This window comes from Gopherus flavomarginatus, chromosome 3, assembly GCF_025201925.1.
Source record: "Gopherus flavomarginatus isolate rGopFla2 chromosome 3, rGopFla2.mat.asm, whole genome shotgun sequence".
Classification (NCBI taxonomy): domain Eukaryota; kingdom Metazoa; phylum Chordata; order Testudines; family Testudinidae; genus Gopherus; species Gopherus flavomarginatus.
In genome coordinates, this window is record NC_066619.1 from 258,516,291 (window position 1) to 258,528,740 (window position 12,450).

At 44.7% G+C, this 12,450-nt stretch overlaps 1 protein-coding gene across 1 annotated transcript in view; it reads left to right on the forward strand.

Moving 5' to 3' along the window:
• Window positions 1-12,450, forward strand: part of CLNK (cytokine dependent hematopoietic cell linker) — a 74,606-nt gene that overhangs the window by 38,456 nt on the left and 23,700 nt on the right. The window contains exon 2 of the mRNA XM_050945512.1: window positions 11,921-11,992. Within this exon, the coding sequence (XP_050801469.1) occupies window positions 11,985-11,992 (8 nt within the window). The 5' untranslated portion in view covers window positions 11,921-11,984. The remainder of the gene's footprint in view (window positions 1-11,920; window positions 11,993-12,450) is intronic.

Below are 12,450 nucleotides of genomic sequence, written 5' to 3' on the forward strand. Positions count from 1 at the left end.
ACAGTGCTTTTTTCCTTTTCTCTCTCTAGCTAATGTTCAATGAAAGGAAACCAGAAAAACCACTTTATTTGCATGCATATAAGTGCTGGTACTTGCCTCCTAATGGGAGGGCTATTGCATGACAAAAGACCCTCAACAGTCTCTTAATGGCTTCTCGCTTAACATGCAAGCCACAAACTGCCAGAGAGAGCAGAAAAAAAAATTCTCTCTGGTTCCCTTTTAAAACCAACTGTTTCTCTCTGCTAAAAAGCCCTTAGCAGAGAAAAGAAAAATATAATATTCCTACTGGCTTCTGGATTCTGTCTATATCCCACCACTGCTACACCATATCATAACCTTAGTCCCAGATTTGGACCTTAGCGTCCAAAATATGGGGGTTAGCATGAAAACCTCCAAGCTTAGTTACCAGCTTGGACCTGGTACCTGCTGCCACCACCCAAAAAATTAGAGTGTTTTGGGGCACTCTGGTCCCCCTGAAAAACCTTCCCTGGGGACCCCAAGACCCAAATCCCTTGAGTCTCACAACAAAGGGAAATAATCCTTTTTCCCTTCCCCCCTCCAGGTGCTCCTGGAGAAATACACAGACACAAGCTCTGTGAAACTACACAGAGACTCCCCTCTCTCTGTTCCCAATCCTGGAAACAAAAAGTACTTTCCTATTCCCCCAGAGGGAATGCAAAATCAGGCTAGCAATCCAACACACAGATCTCCCCGATTTCTTCCTCCCACCAATTCCCTGGTGAGTACAGCCTCACTTTCCCTGAAGTAAAGAAAACTTCAACAGGTCTTAAAAGAAAGCTTTATATAAAAAGAAAGAAAAATACATACAAATGTGCTCTGTATTAAGATGATACAACACAGGGTCAATTGCTTAAAAGAATATTGAATAAACAGCCTTATTCAAAAAGAATACAAATCAAAGCACTCCAGCACTTATATTCATGCAAATACCAAAGAAAAGAAACCATAGAACTTACTATCTGATCTCTTTGTCCTTACACTTAGAAACAGAAAATTAGAAAGTAGAACTACTTCTCCAAAGCTCAGAGGAAAGCAGGCAGACAGAAAACAAAGACTCCAGACACACAATTCCCTCCACCCAAAGTTGAAAAAATCCGGTTTCCTGATTGGTCCTCTGGTCAGGTGCTTCAGGTGAAAGAGACATTAACCCTTAGCTATCTGTTTATGACACAAGCTCTCTACCAGTCAGTTCTGGAGAAGTCTGAGAAGCTGGACAGAGGTAGCAAGTGGGAACAAAAGCACTGACTCAAGCTCACAATAGTTCATAGAGAAGGGCTATTCATATTTGCTATGAGCTTGCTAGCCCTTTGAGGTGAGCTGGGCTCAGCCATGCCTCTGACTTAGCAGCTGTCCCTCAGCCTCACTGATGACAACAGAAGAGCTAAATGGTGACCTCTCTTAGCTGTAATGGGGCTTCACTGGAAACTGACCCCAGCTGGAGTGGGGAAAGAGGGTAAATACCATTTAAATAGAGCTGGGAACTCAGTGGAGTGGGATAGAGAATCATAGATCACTCATGCTAACCTGCTGTAAAGCATAGACCACCAAAACCACCCTACAGCCAGCGCATGCTAACCCGAGAGAACTGAAATAAAATCAAAGTGTTATAGCCCATAGGAAACTAAACTATCATGTGACACAGGCAGAAAATAGGAGGGTCTAAGGTGTACCAGGGCCAGAGTCCCTTCCCCCTATTGCAGGGAAATGATTAAGTGAGATATATCCAGATAATTCAGGCAAATGAACTGCATCCACACACACTGGAGGAAGGTAGAAAAAAAACAGGTCACTGACAATCTGATGAGGGGGGGAATCCCTTCCTGGTGTCACATATGGTGATCAGTTAGACCCTGAGCAGGTGAGCAAGAACCAGCCAACCAAGCACCTGAGAGAATGTTCAGTGCCACCTCAGAGCCCTGACTTACCCCAGCCAATGTCCTAGCTCTGCCTGTAGCCATTCCTGATGCTTTAGTGGAAGGAGATTAAGAAATCCCTCCCAGAATACATGGTGGGAGAAATCCCTTCCTGACCTCTAGTGGCTGAAACCCTGAAGCATGAGCTTTAGGAACATATGACATAAATTAGAAGTGAGCCCTTGCCCCCTTCCATCACAAACAACCCTGTTATACAACTGCACTCAAAAATTTGTCCAGCTCTCTCTTCAAACTAATTAAGTTGTTTGTTCCCACAACTCGTATTGGGAGGTTGTTCCAGAACCTCACGCCTTTGATGGTTAGAAACCTTCCAATTTCCAGCTTGAATTTGTTCATGCCCAGTTTATATCTATTTGTTCTTGTGCCAACATTCTCCTTTAGCTTAAATAGCTCTTCACCCTCTCTGGTATTTACTCCCCTAGCGTATTTCTAGTGATCAATCATATCCCATCTCAGTCTTCTTTTTGTTAGACTAAACAAAACAAACTCTTCCAGTCTCCTCTCATAAGACAAGTCCTCCATTCACCTGATCATCCATCTTCTCTGCACCTGTTCCAGTTTACATTCATCTCTCTTGAACTTGGGTGACCAGAATGGTACCCAGTATTCCAAGTGAGATCTTACCAATGCCTTGTAAAAAGTTATTAATACTTCTCTCTCTCTGCTGGAAATGCCTTGTCTGATACATCTAGGATCACATTTGCCTTTTTCACAGCCACATCACATTGGTGGCTCATAGCTATCCTGTGACTGACCAACACATCTAGGTCTCTCTCCTGCTATGTCACTTCCAACTGATGAGCCCCCAGCTCATAGCAGAAATTATTAGTATTAAGTGTATGACCTTGCACTCTGTACTTTTTAATTCCATCCTATTTCTGTGACTCCAGTCTTCAAGATCATCCAGATCTTCCTGTTTAATGTTCTGATTCTCCTCTGTATTGACAATGCTTCCCAACTTAGTATCATCAGCAAGTTTCATACTACTTTTTGTGCCCAGGCCTATTGAATAAGATTGGCCCAAGTCTGATCTTTGAGGAACTCCACTAGTAAATCTCCATCCAGTCCAATAGTTTCCTTTCAGCACAACCTGTTGCCTTCTCTCCTTGACCTTACCACCTTACAATGCTTGTACAGATCCCCATCTTCTCTAATAAACCCATGTGGCCTTATGTCAAATGCTTTACTAAAGTCCGACTATGTCAGATCTTTTGCATTTCCTTTATCTAAAAAATCAGTTATTTTCTCAAAGAAGGAATCGGGTTATTCTGGCACGATGTATCTTTGATATATTCATGTTGCATTGCACCCCCTTTGCCATTTACCTCTATGAATTTAGTTATTCTTTCCTTCACAATTTGTTCTAAAACCTTGCATACTACTGAGGTCAGATTAACAGGTCTGTAATTGCTTGGATCACCTTTTTTCCCTTTCTTAAATATAGGTATAATGTTAACTAGTCTTCCATCATATGCTACTACCCCTGAAGAGCTAGGGAGAGTTCCTAGGAAGGGCCTGCAGGGAGGTCCAGTAGTCTGTGAGTGGCTGTGACCAGAAAGCAAAGTTACAGGATCAGGGTTAACTCCTGTTGTTAGACCCTAGAGTGGAGATGAACCTCAAGTTAGAGTCTGTGAGGACCAGCGCATTAGAAGCCCATGAGGCATGGAAGACTAGTTTAAGTAGCACTTAGACTGCCAGTATGGAGAAGCCTGGGGGGGCCAATACCCTAACAAGGGGGAAGAATTGAAGTCAAGCCCCAGAGGGGTGAAAAGGCCTTTTGTTTAGAGTCAAGCCCAGAAGAGGTGAAGGACTTTTGGTAAAGCTAAAATCCGGAAGAGGACTGAACTGTTGTGTGACTTGGCCAAAGGGCTGAGACACAGAAGATTAGTGTGGGAGTTGGGGGAAGAGGCCAGCTGGAAGTGGTCACTGTGGCTGAGGAAGTGGCCACCAGAGCCTTTACAGGAGGCAAAGTCCCCTGCAATGCTGTGTTCAGGCAGGAGGGAGCACTCTAGTGGTGAGGACATGCATTAACAATATTATAGGTAGGTCAACAGGACAACAATAATATTGGACTAAATTCAGCGCTGGCATAGAAAGTGGGCAATTCCCATTGACTTTGGTGTGGGGCAGGGCTAAATTTGGTCCACTCTTTCTTTTAATTGCAGTTGTGTCTACTATCCACATTCCCTTCCTAATCCTCCCTCTCTTACACACAAACAAACATTTTGCTTCTAGCTACTTGGACAACAAAGCTGCAGAGTATGTATGTGCAATAGCTGTGCTTCATTTTGTACCCCTGCTGATCCTTCTGCAGAATCCATGAATTAGAGTTAGTTTAGCAGAGATCCACAGCACAGAAGAGTTCATATTACAGTTAATAAGTATTTATATTTCTCTCCACTGTTCTCCTAAGCTCCTTTCTATATGCTGTGCCTGTAACAGAACTGCTATTGTAGATAAGAAACACTTGGCATAAACACAGATACAGGAGTAATAACTACATGTTCGACAAACCTAACCTGCATTTTTTTTTCAGGCGTATCTAGTTATCTTTCAGGTTCCTAACGTTCATGCTGCTCCTCACAAAAAGGGTTCAGTCAGCAAGCCACTGCTTCAAACTTTGCTGGTAATAACAATGCCAAGTATTTGAGTACATTTGTGAAAGTTATTGGATGTCACGGGATGACTTTGATTGAGGGTGTAATATAAGTTCATAAGTATAAACCAGTACACAGCACAAAATTAATGGAGAAATTTGGCAATGCTCTTCACTGTGTGTAATGAATCCCTGTGCAAATGGAGTTACACAAGGAGGAGGCAAACACAACCTGGTGGTCCAGGAGAGAGCACAGACTGCATCATTGAAAGGCATGGCAGAGCATGCAATGCACATTCTCCCCTCTTGAGGTACAACGCTCTCCCTGAGGAAGTTTTGAAATGCTGTGCATGCATCTAATAATAGTACACAGTCTGGCCTCACCTGGCCAGAAACACTTCCTTGCTGGCTGCACAAGTTTGAACTGTGCTGACAGAAGAGGTCTGGAAGGGAAACTGACAGTTCTTTATACCGCCAAATGCCAAATTCCTTCCAAAAGTTTCAAAGTGCAGCACTGTATCACTTTTAGAAAAAGAAATATAATATAATCCGTGTTTAGCAGCAGCAGGTTTTTTTAAAGGGCTAGTTTCAGTAAGTATTTGGAAATAAGAAGAAAGGCTAAGTAAAATAATTCCATGTTTTACAGGATGACAAAATGCTTGGTGTTTGAAACATGCCTTATCATAGTTCTGTGCTTTTCTTCAGTCACAGGGATTATTTTTTTTAATCTCTTCATCCAGTGCCAAATAGCCAGACTTGGATTCACTGCAGCAATTCCAACCAGAAGATTAGGCTATAATATAGATATAAGTATGTAATGTGTATCTTAATTGTCAGTTTTGAATGCCTGTATTGTCAGAGGACTAGAGGAGCAGGATTCATACCACATATACTAGGGGATTTGTTTCCCTGATAGAAGCAGCTTTAATTTCTTCTAACCTTTTGTGTTCTGAGTGTAAAAATAGTGCTTGTATTTTTGCAGATGGTTAAAGCTATTCTGCACCAGGGTACTCTCTCAAAAAATGTTAAGGAAATGTCTCTATTTGGTACTTCTGAAATCTTCATTTAACCAACATGGTGGTTAAGTTTTGTTATATTTATGTTCTTGTTGGGTTATTACAGGGGTGGGCAAACTACGGCTTGGGGGCTGCATCTGGCCCTTCAGACATTTTAATCCAGCCCTCAAGCTCCTGCCGGGGAGCAGGGTCTGGGGCTTACCCCGCTCCGGCAATCCAGTCGGGGAGCAGAGTTGGGGGTTTGCCCTGCTCTTCATGTACCATGGCTCTGCACAGTTCCTGGAAGCAGCAGCACGTCCCCCTCCAGCTCCTACACTTAGGGGAAGCTAAGGGGCTCCGCACGCTGCCCCCATCCCAAGTGCCACCCTCCCACAGCTCCCATTGGCTGGGAACCACAGCCAATAGGAGCTGCAGGGGCGGTGCCTATGGAAGGGGCAGTGTGCAGAGCTGCCTGGCTGTGCCTCCACATAGGAGCCAGAAGGGGGACATGCCACTGCTTCTGGGAGCTGCTTGAGGTAAGCACCACCCAGAGCCTGCACCCCTGACACCCTCCCATACCCCAATCCTCTGCCTCAGCCCTGATTCCCCTCCTGCCCTCCGAATCCTTTGGTCCCAGTCCAGAGCACCCTCCTGCACCCCAAACCCTCATCCCCAGCCCCACCCCAGAGCCTGCACCCCCAGCCAGAGCCCCCACACACACCCCAACCCTCTGCCCCAGCCCGGATCCCCTTCCTACACACTGAACTCATTTCTGGACCCACCACAGAGCCCACACCCCCAGCCGGAGCCCTCACCCTCTCCTGCATCCCAACTCCCAATTTTGTGAGTATTCATGGCCCATCATACCATTTCCAGACCCAGATTTGGCCCTCGGGCCAAAACGTTTGCCTACCCCTGAGTTATTTGATTTGATCTTGGTGAGTCTGTTTATTTGTGTGTCCCCTTTTAAAATGTTATCAAGGACATCCAGGGTAGGGCTACATTGTAAAAAAAGATGCAGAAGCCTATGTCAACTGACTCGAGCTTGTGCTATAGGGTTAAAAGGTGCAGTGTAGACACTTGGGCTTGATCTGCAGTCTGGTCTCTGAAACAACAGTGAGGGGGGACAGTCTTGAAATCCAGGCTGCAGCTGAAGCCCAAATGTCTATTTTGCTATTTTTAGTCCTGTAGTGTGAGTCAGGGTCAGCTGAGCTGCATTTTTTTCTGTGTGTGCTGTAGACGTACCCCAACACAGTTTAATTGTAGTATACTAACAATTTAAATAAGCAAATACATATCGATCACCATTTTAAAATTGTTGCCAATGATCAGTTACATAAATCTGCTAAGTAGGTGTTAATAAGAGAAACTGTTCCAAATGTTTATTTGGTTTTGTCTTTTTTTTTTTTTTAAAAAAAGACATTTTAAAAAGGAGATAAATATTAACAAATTATCAGTCTTGATACCAACATTCACCTTAGTTAAAAACAAAACACGGCTCTGTATGGATGCTGGAGTCTGCCCAGGTGGAATTAGTGGCAGTTTGATGGCCTCAATATTCTAACTGTATTTTATTTGTTTACCTGAGCATCACTTTTATTCAATGTTATCTACTACTCACAACATTGAATACAATGTTGTCTTCTGTATATTTTTTCCACTGAGCATCCTATTACTGATGTACTGTGGGAAAGGGGCTTTTTGGTTTAAAAATAATATAAGCTCCAATTCAGCAAAACATTTAAGCATGTGGGATAAAACTTTTCAAAAGCATCTAAGTGACTTAGGAACCTAAATCTCATTTTCAGAAAAAAGAGATAGTTAGCAGTTAGGTTCTCCATGCCCACATCCTCAGAAGTATTAAGATCCCTAATTCCCATTGAGGTAGACACCTGAACACATTTGAGGATGTGGGCCTGCAGTGCTGCAGTCCGTCCCTCAGCGGGACTGTGGGGTATCCCACCGCCTCGCTCTAGTTCGCCAGTCGTCGGCTCTGCAGTTGTGGAGAATAACACACACTCGGTTAGGGGCTCAGGCCCTTGGAGCGGGGCTGAGTCAATAGTCAAATGGTGGCCCAGGCCCTAGGTCAGGGCGGGGCAGCTGGCAAACAGTCAGAGACTCAGGCCTTTAAGCGGGGACTGAGTCAGCAATTCAAATAGTAGCCCAAGCCCTAGGTCAGGGCAGGGCAACAAGCAAACAGTCAGAGACTCAGGCCCATAGGCAGGCTGAGTCAATAGCAGCCCAGGCCCTGGGTCAGGGCGAGGCAGCAAACAAACAGTCAAGGACTCAGGCCTTTGAGCAGGGGCTGAGTCAATAGTTCTATAGCAGCCCAGGCCTTAGCTCAGGGTGGGGCAGCCAACAAATAGTCAGAGACTCAGGCCCTTGAGCAGGGGCTGAGTCAATAGTTCAATAGCAGGAGGTCCTAGCCTCTCCAGGCCAGGGAGAAGTGGGAGTCTGCCACCCACTCGACGCAGGCCCTCTCACTCCACTGTGTCCCAGCCCGGGGCCCTAGCAGCGGCAAAGACTCGCTGCTGTCAGTGGGGATCCTGGCCGCAACATACTGACATAGGTTCAGGCAGTGCTGCAACCAGACTGGGGTCAGCTGCCCCGGGCTACTTCCACACTCCTCCTCGTAGGTTACCTGGGTCGTGCTAGCATCCTCGGCGGTCTTGAGCACTATCAGTTCCTCGGGGTAGCTGGCGCAGGGCAGGCTCGGCCAGTCCTCCTCGGGGTAGCTGGCGCGAGGCAGGCTCGGCCAGTTCTCCTCGGGGTAGCTGGCGCGAGGCAGGCTCGGCCAGTCCTCCTCGGGGTAGCTGGCGCGAGGCAGGCTCGGCCAGTCCTCCTCGGGGTAGCTGGCGCAGGGCAGGCTCGGCCAGTCCTCCTCGGGGTAGCTGGCGCGAGGCAGGCTCGGCCAGTTCTCCTCGGGGTAGCTGGCGCGAGGCAGGCTCGGCCAGTCCTCCTCGGGGTAGCTGGCGCAGGGCAGGCTCGGCCAGTCCTCCTCGGGGTAGCTGGCGCGGGGCAGGCTCGGCCAGTTCTCCTCGGGGTAGCTGGCACGGGGCAGGCTTGGCCAGTCCTCCTCGGGGTAGCGGGCGCAGGGTAGCCTCAGCCAGTCCTCCTTAGGGTAGCGAGCTCGGCTGGGTGGGTGTGAGCTCAGGCAGGCTGCGGGCTGCTGCTCTCTCCCAAGAGGGAGCTCGGTTGCAGACATCTGATCTCTGCGGCGGCTGGTTCTCCACTGAGCTCTGCCAGTGAGCTTTTATACTTCCAGGTCTGCGCCGTGACCTCTGAGGGGCGGGCGTAGGACCCAGTGGCTCCGTCCACATTGGTGTTAGGGGAGGTCCATCCCTCAGCACGGCTGTGGGGTATCCCACTGCCTCGCTACAGGGCCTAAGGGCTTATGTGGCCCATCAGTGAGTGTGTATTAGAGAAAATATGAGTTGTTATGAGCCCTGAGCTCCAGAGTCTTGGCTCTTTAGCTCAAGCTATAGCATCCAGGGCTTTTAGCTCTGAAGGTAACTGATTCCATTTTTAGTGGGTTAGCCAAGATGGTAGCCATCATATCTACCTCATTTTTGAAAGAGAGACTTCGGTGCATTTGAGAATTTTACCTACGATTAACTTTAAGCCTGTCCCATTGACTTAAACTCCACTGATTTCAGTTTTGCTTCATCAGGGTCATAATGCCTGTGACCGATGCTTCTGCTGACCAGAATGCTAGTACTAAGCTACAGTGTTTGAGAAAAAAAATTTTATCAGAAAAGGAAATGAGCAACACAATCCTCACTAAACCACAATATAACAAAATGACCTTGTGATTTCTAAGCCGCTAAAGTTTTAATCACACTTCTGTGCACACCATGTGTAACATTTTTAACCACAGTTTAGGAACGAAGCTAGTTATTTTACTAGTGCCTTAATAGTGTAATTAGTTAAATATTGCCCTGGTAAACACTTATACTGAACATAATTTTGAGTTATGGAGTAGGATAAGCAGCACTGAGATATGAAACAGGATCCTTTGGTCACATCTAGCACTATTGTTCAGCTGTAAAGTTTAAAACAGACATTTCCCCTGCAGAAATAATGGCCTAGTATTTCTTTTGAGACAGTGTTTCTGTCAAGGAACCTGGTCCTGCAGGCATTACTCACGTGAGTAATTCCCCATCCCATGATTAGTCCCATTGATTTTTTGGGAGTGTAACTACATAATGCACTGGTTCCCACACCCTAAATGTATTCCATGGTCCACTTCTTTCCTGCTGACCTACTTTTGTGTCATTGTTACCTTGTGCTCATCCTATCTGTTAGGTGTATCTGTCTGTTTTCTCTTGTCCTTTATTTAGATTGTAAGCTCCTTGGGACAAGAATGGCTTTTCTTATGTACTTATACCTAGCGCACATTGGGGCCTTGGTCTATGATTGGGGGCCCCTAGTTGCTGCTGCACTATAAATAATAATAATAATAATAATAATGTTCAACCAACCTGAAAGTGCCTGTGAACATTTTGGGCCAGACTGTGAAATGTACAATCTCTTGTGAATAAAGATTACTCACAGGAATAATTGTTGCATTATCAGTGGAAATTAGCACTCTAATGAAAAAGCAAATGTCCAGTATTGGACTCATTTAAAGTGCTGCAGTTGGATATGAAAATATTGAATGGAATATTACCAGTTTTTCTTTATTTTACTGTTCACATGCAGGACAAATTTATGGAGAGTGAGGAGCTAGGAGAAATGAATATGAATCTCTTTAACTCTTTTTAGGCTGTGCATTGATCCTGTTATTGCTTAGAACCATATTCTGATAACCTCACTCAGGGTAAATTGCACTTTACACCAATGTAGTGCCATTGAAGTCAATGGAACTGTGTGAAGTAAGATACCCCTGAATTTGAGTAAGTGTACCAGAATATGGCTCTTAGTGTCATGATTCTTGGCAAATTTCAGATTTTGGAACAGAAACTTTTATGTATCCATTTCATCATGAATTAATCATAATCTATGAGAATAGAATCCATCATGCTGAATTCAGCTGGCATTAGTGTAAATGTCAAATGTATTTCTGTAGGTGTTTCATTGCATTTTGTCAGCAATTAAACATTAGTCAACGGACACTTAAAATTAATGCTACCCTACATTTCCTCCTCCTTAATATCTTTGATGGTCATAAATAATGTGACTTGAATTATGAATCGAAATGAGCATCATGGTACTTTGTGTCAATGAAGGGCACGATCACAAATATGGAATTAAGATTTCCGAACATGCTCTAGCTAGACAATGAATATCATTGATTGCAAAGGCTGGAAAATGCTACCATTAACTGAAAGGCCACATACTCTCTTCTGCAACAAAGGAGAATGGGTGCTAAATGGCATGGAAAACTCCCCAACATGCAGAAGGAGGGAGCAGTGCCTCTGTTGCACGAATCAGAGACCACAGCAAAACTCTGCATAAGAAAACTGCATTGTTGGGCTCTGTGGATCTGGAGTGAGTAAGCTAGAAATTGAGCTAGGGAAAGCTGCTCACCAGGGAATTGTCACTCTTGAAATCTATGGGGATTATGCAGTGAACTAATTGTAAGACCTTTTTCCTGCAAATACGTAAGTGCATGATTAACTTTAAGCTTGCAGGAGTTTGCAGAATTAAGTCATAGATCAGTATTATTTTGCCTGGGTTACCCTGCCTTCTAGAAGAAACCCCACTCCAAAGGGGTCTCAGAAGCAACTGCAAGTGGACAGGGCATGGCAGGGAAGCAGAGCTATGTTGCCATAAACACAGTAATTGGGGCAGGAGCTTCATGTATACCCTACTGTTTAGCAAGTGTCCCACTGCCCACAAGAACAGCTATACCAGGTCAAACCAAAGGTCCATCTAGCCCGATGTCCTGAGTTCTGATAGCGGCCAGTGTCAGCTGCTTCAAAGGGAATGAACAGAACAGGGCAATTTTGAGTGATCCATCCCATTTTCCAATCACAGCTTCTGGCATGGAGTTCGCAGCTGGACAGCCAAAGGTTTTGGTAACTTAATTCCCTTTCCTTTCCACAAAAAGTTAATGCATCCCCCTCTAATGGAATTATGTCACTGGGAGTTGGAATTCAAAGTTTCCTGTCACCAATGGGTTTTTCTCCCCCTTTCTTTTTGCATAGGGAACAATTTGGTTCTAAATTGTTAAAAACAAGACCCGGCAAAGCCAAATCCTCCCATTGGGGAAGGGGGAAAAGACATGAGGGGAAAAGAAATGTCATTCAGCTATACATATAGTTTCCCAGATTTGAAAAACTTCTAAGCTACATGGGCCTAATTTTGCTCCCGTGAAAGCTTGTTTCCAACTTATTACTATTTTCTAATTAAGTTATTTTCTACTGAACCAGAGTCAACAAGAAAACTATAGTAGAACGACCAATAGATCTGAAAAACAGGAAACTAACTTTGCCAATGAATAGGTAAGCAAATTTTGTATTTTTAAAGCACTGATAAATAATTATAACAATTTTATTATTGATGTATAGCTGCTTCAAACACTGGCCAGCTAAAGGTCAGATGAATCAAATGTGGTTTGAAGAGAGCTCACTAAACAGGAAACCACTCAGCTTCCTTTTTTGTTTAGTAGCTGCTACAAGAGATGAGACAAAAAAGAGCAGAAGATATAGGATGGCTCTTAGTACAGGGGGGGAGTTTGGAGCCCAAAGGTTTAGAGCTGATATTTTGCTAACCCTGAGCATTTCCCAGAGTAGCTTCTCAGATATTAGGGTGATGGGTTTTGTGTACATTTATTTCTAATCCTGGTTACATCTATATTCAAAAACATAGTTATTCTCATGTTTTTTAATAGTTGGTAGATGCTCACATACCACAATGATGGATCCATATAAGTACTGGGACAGGTAAATAGATCTGAGGT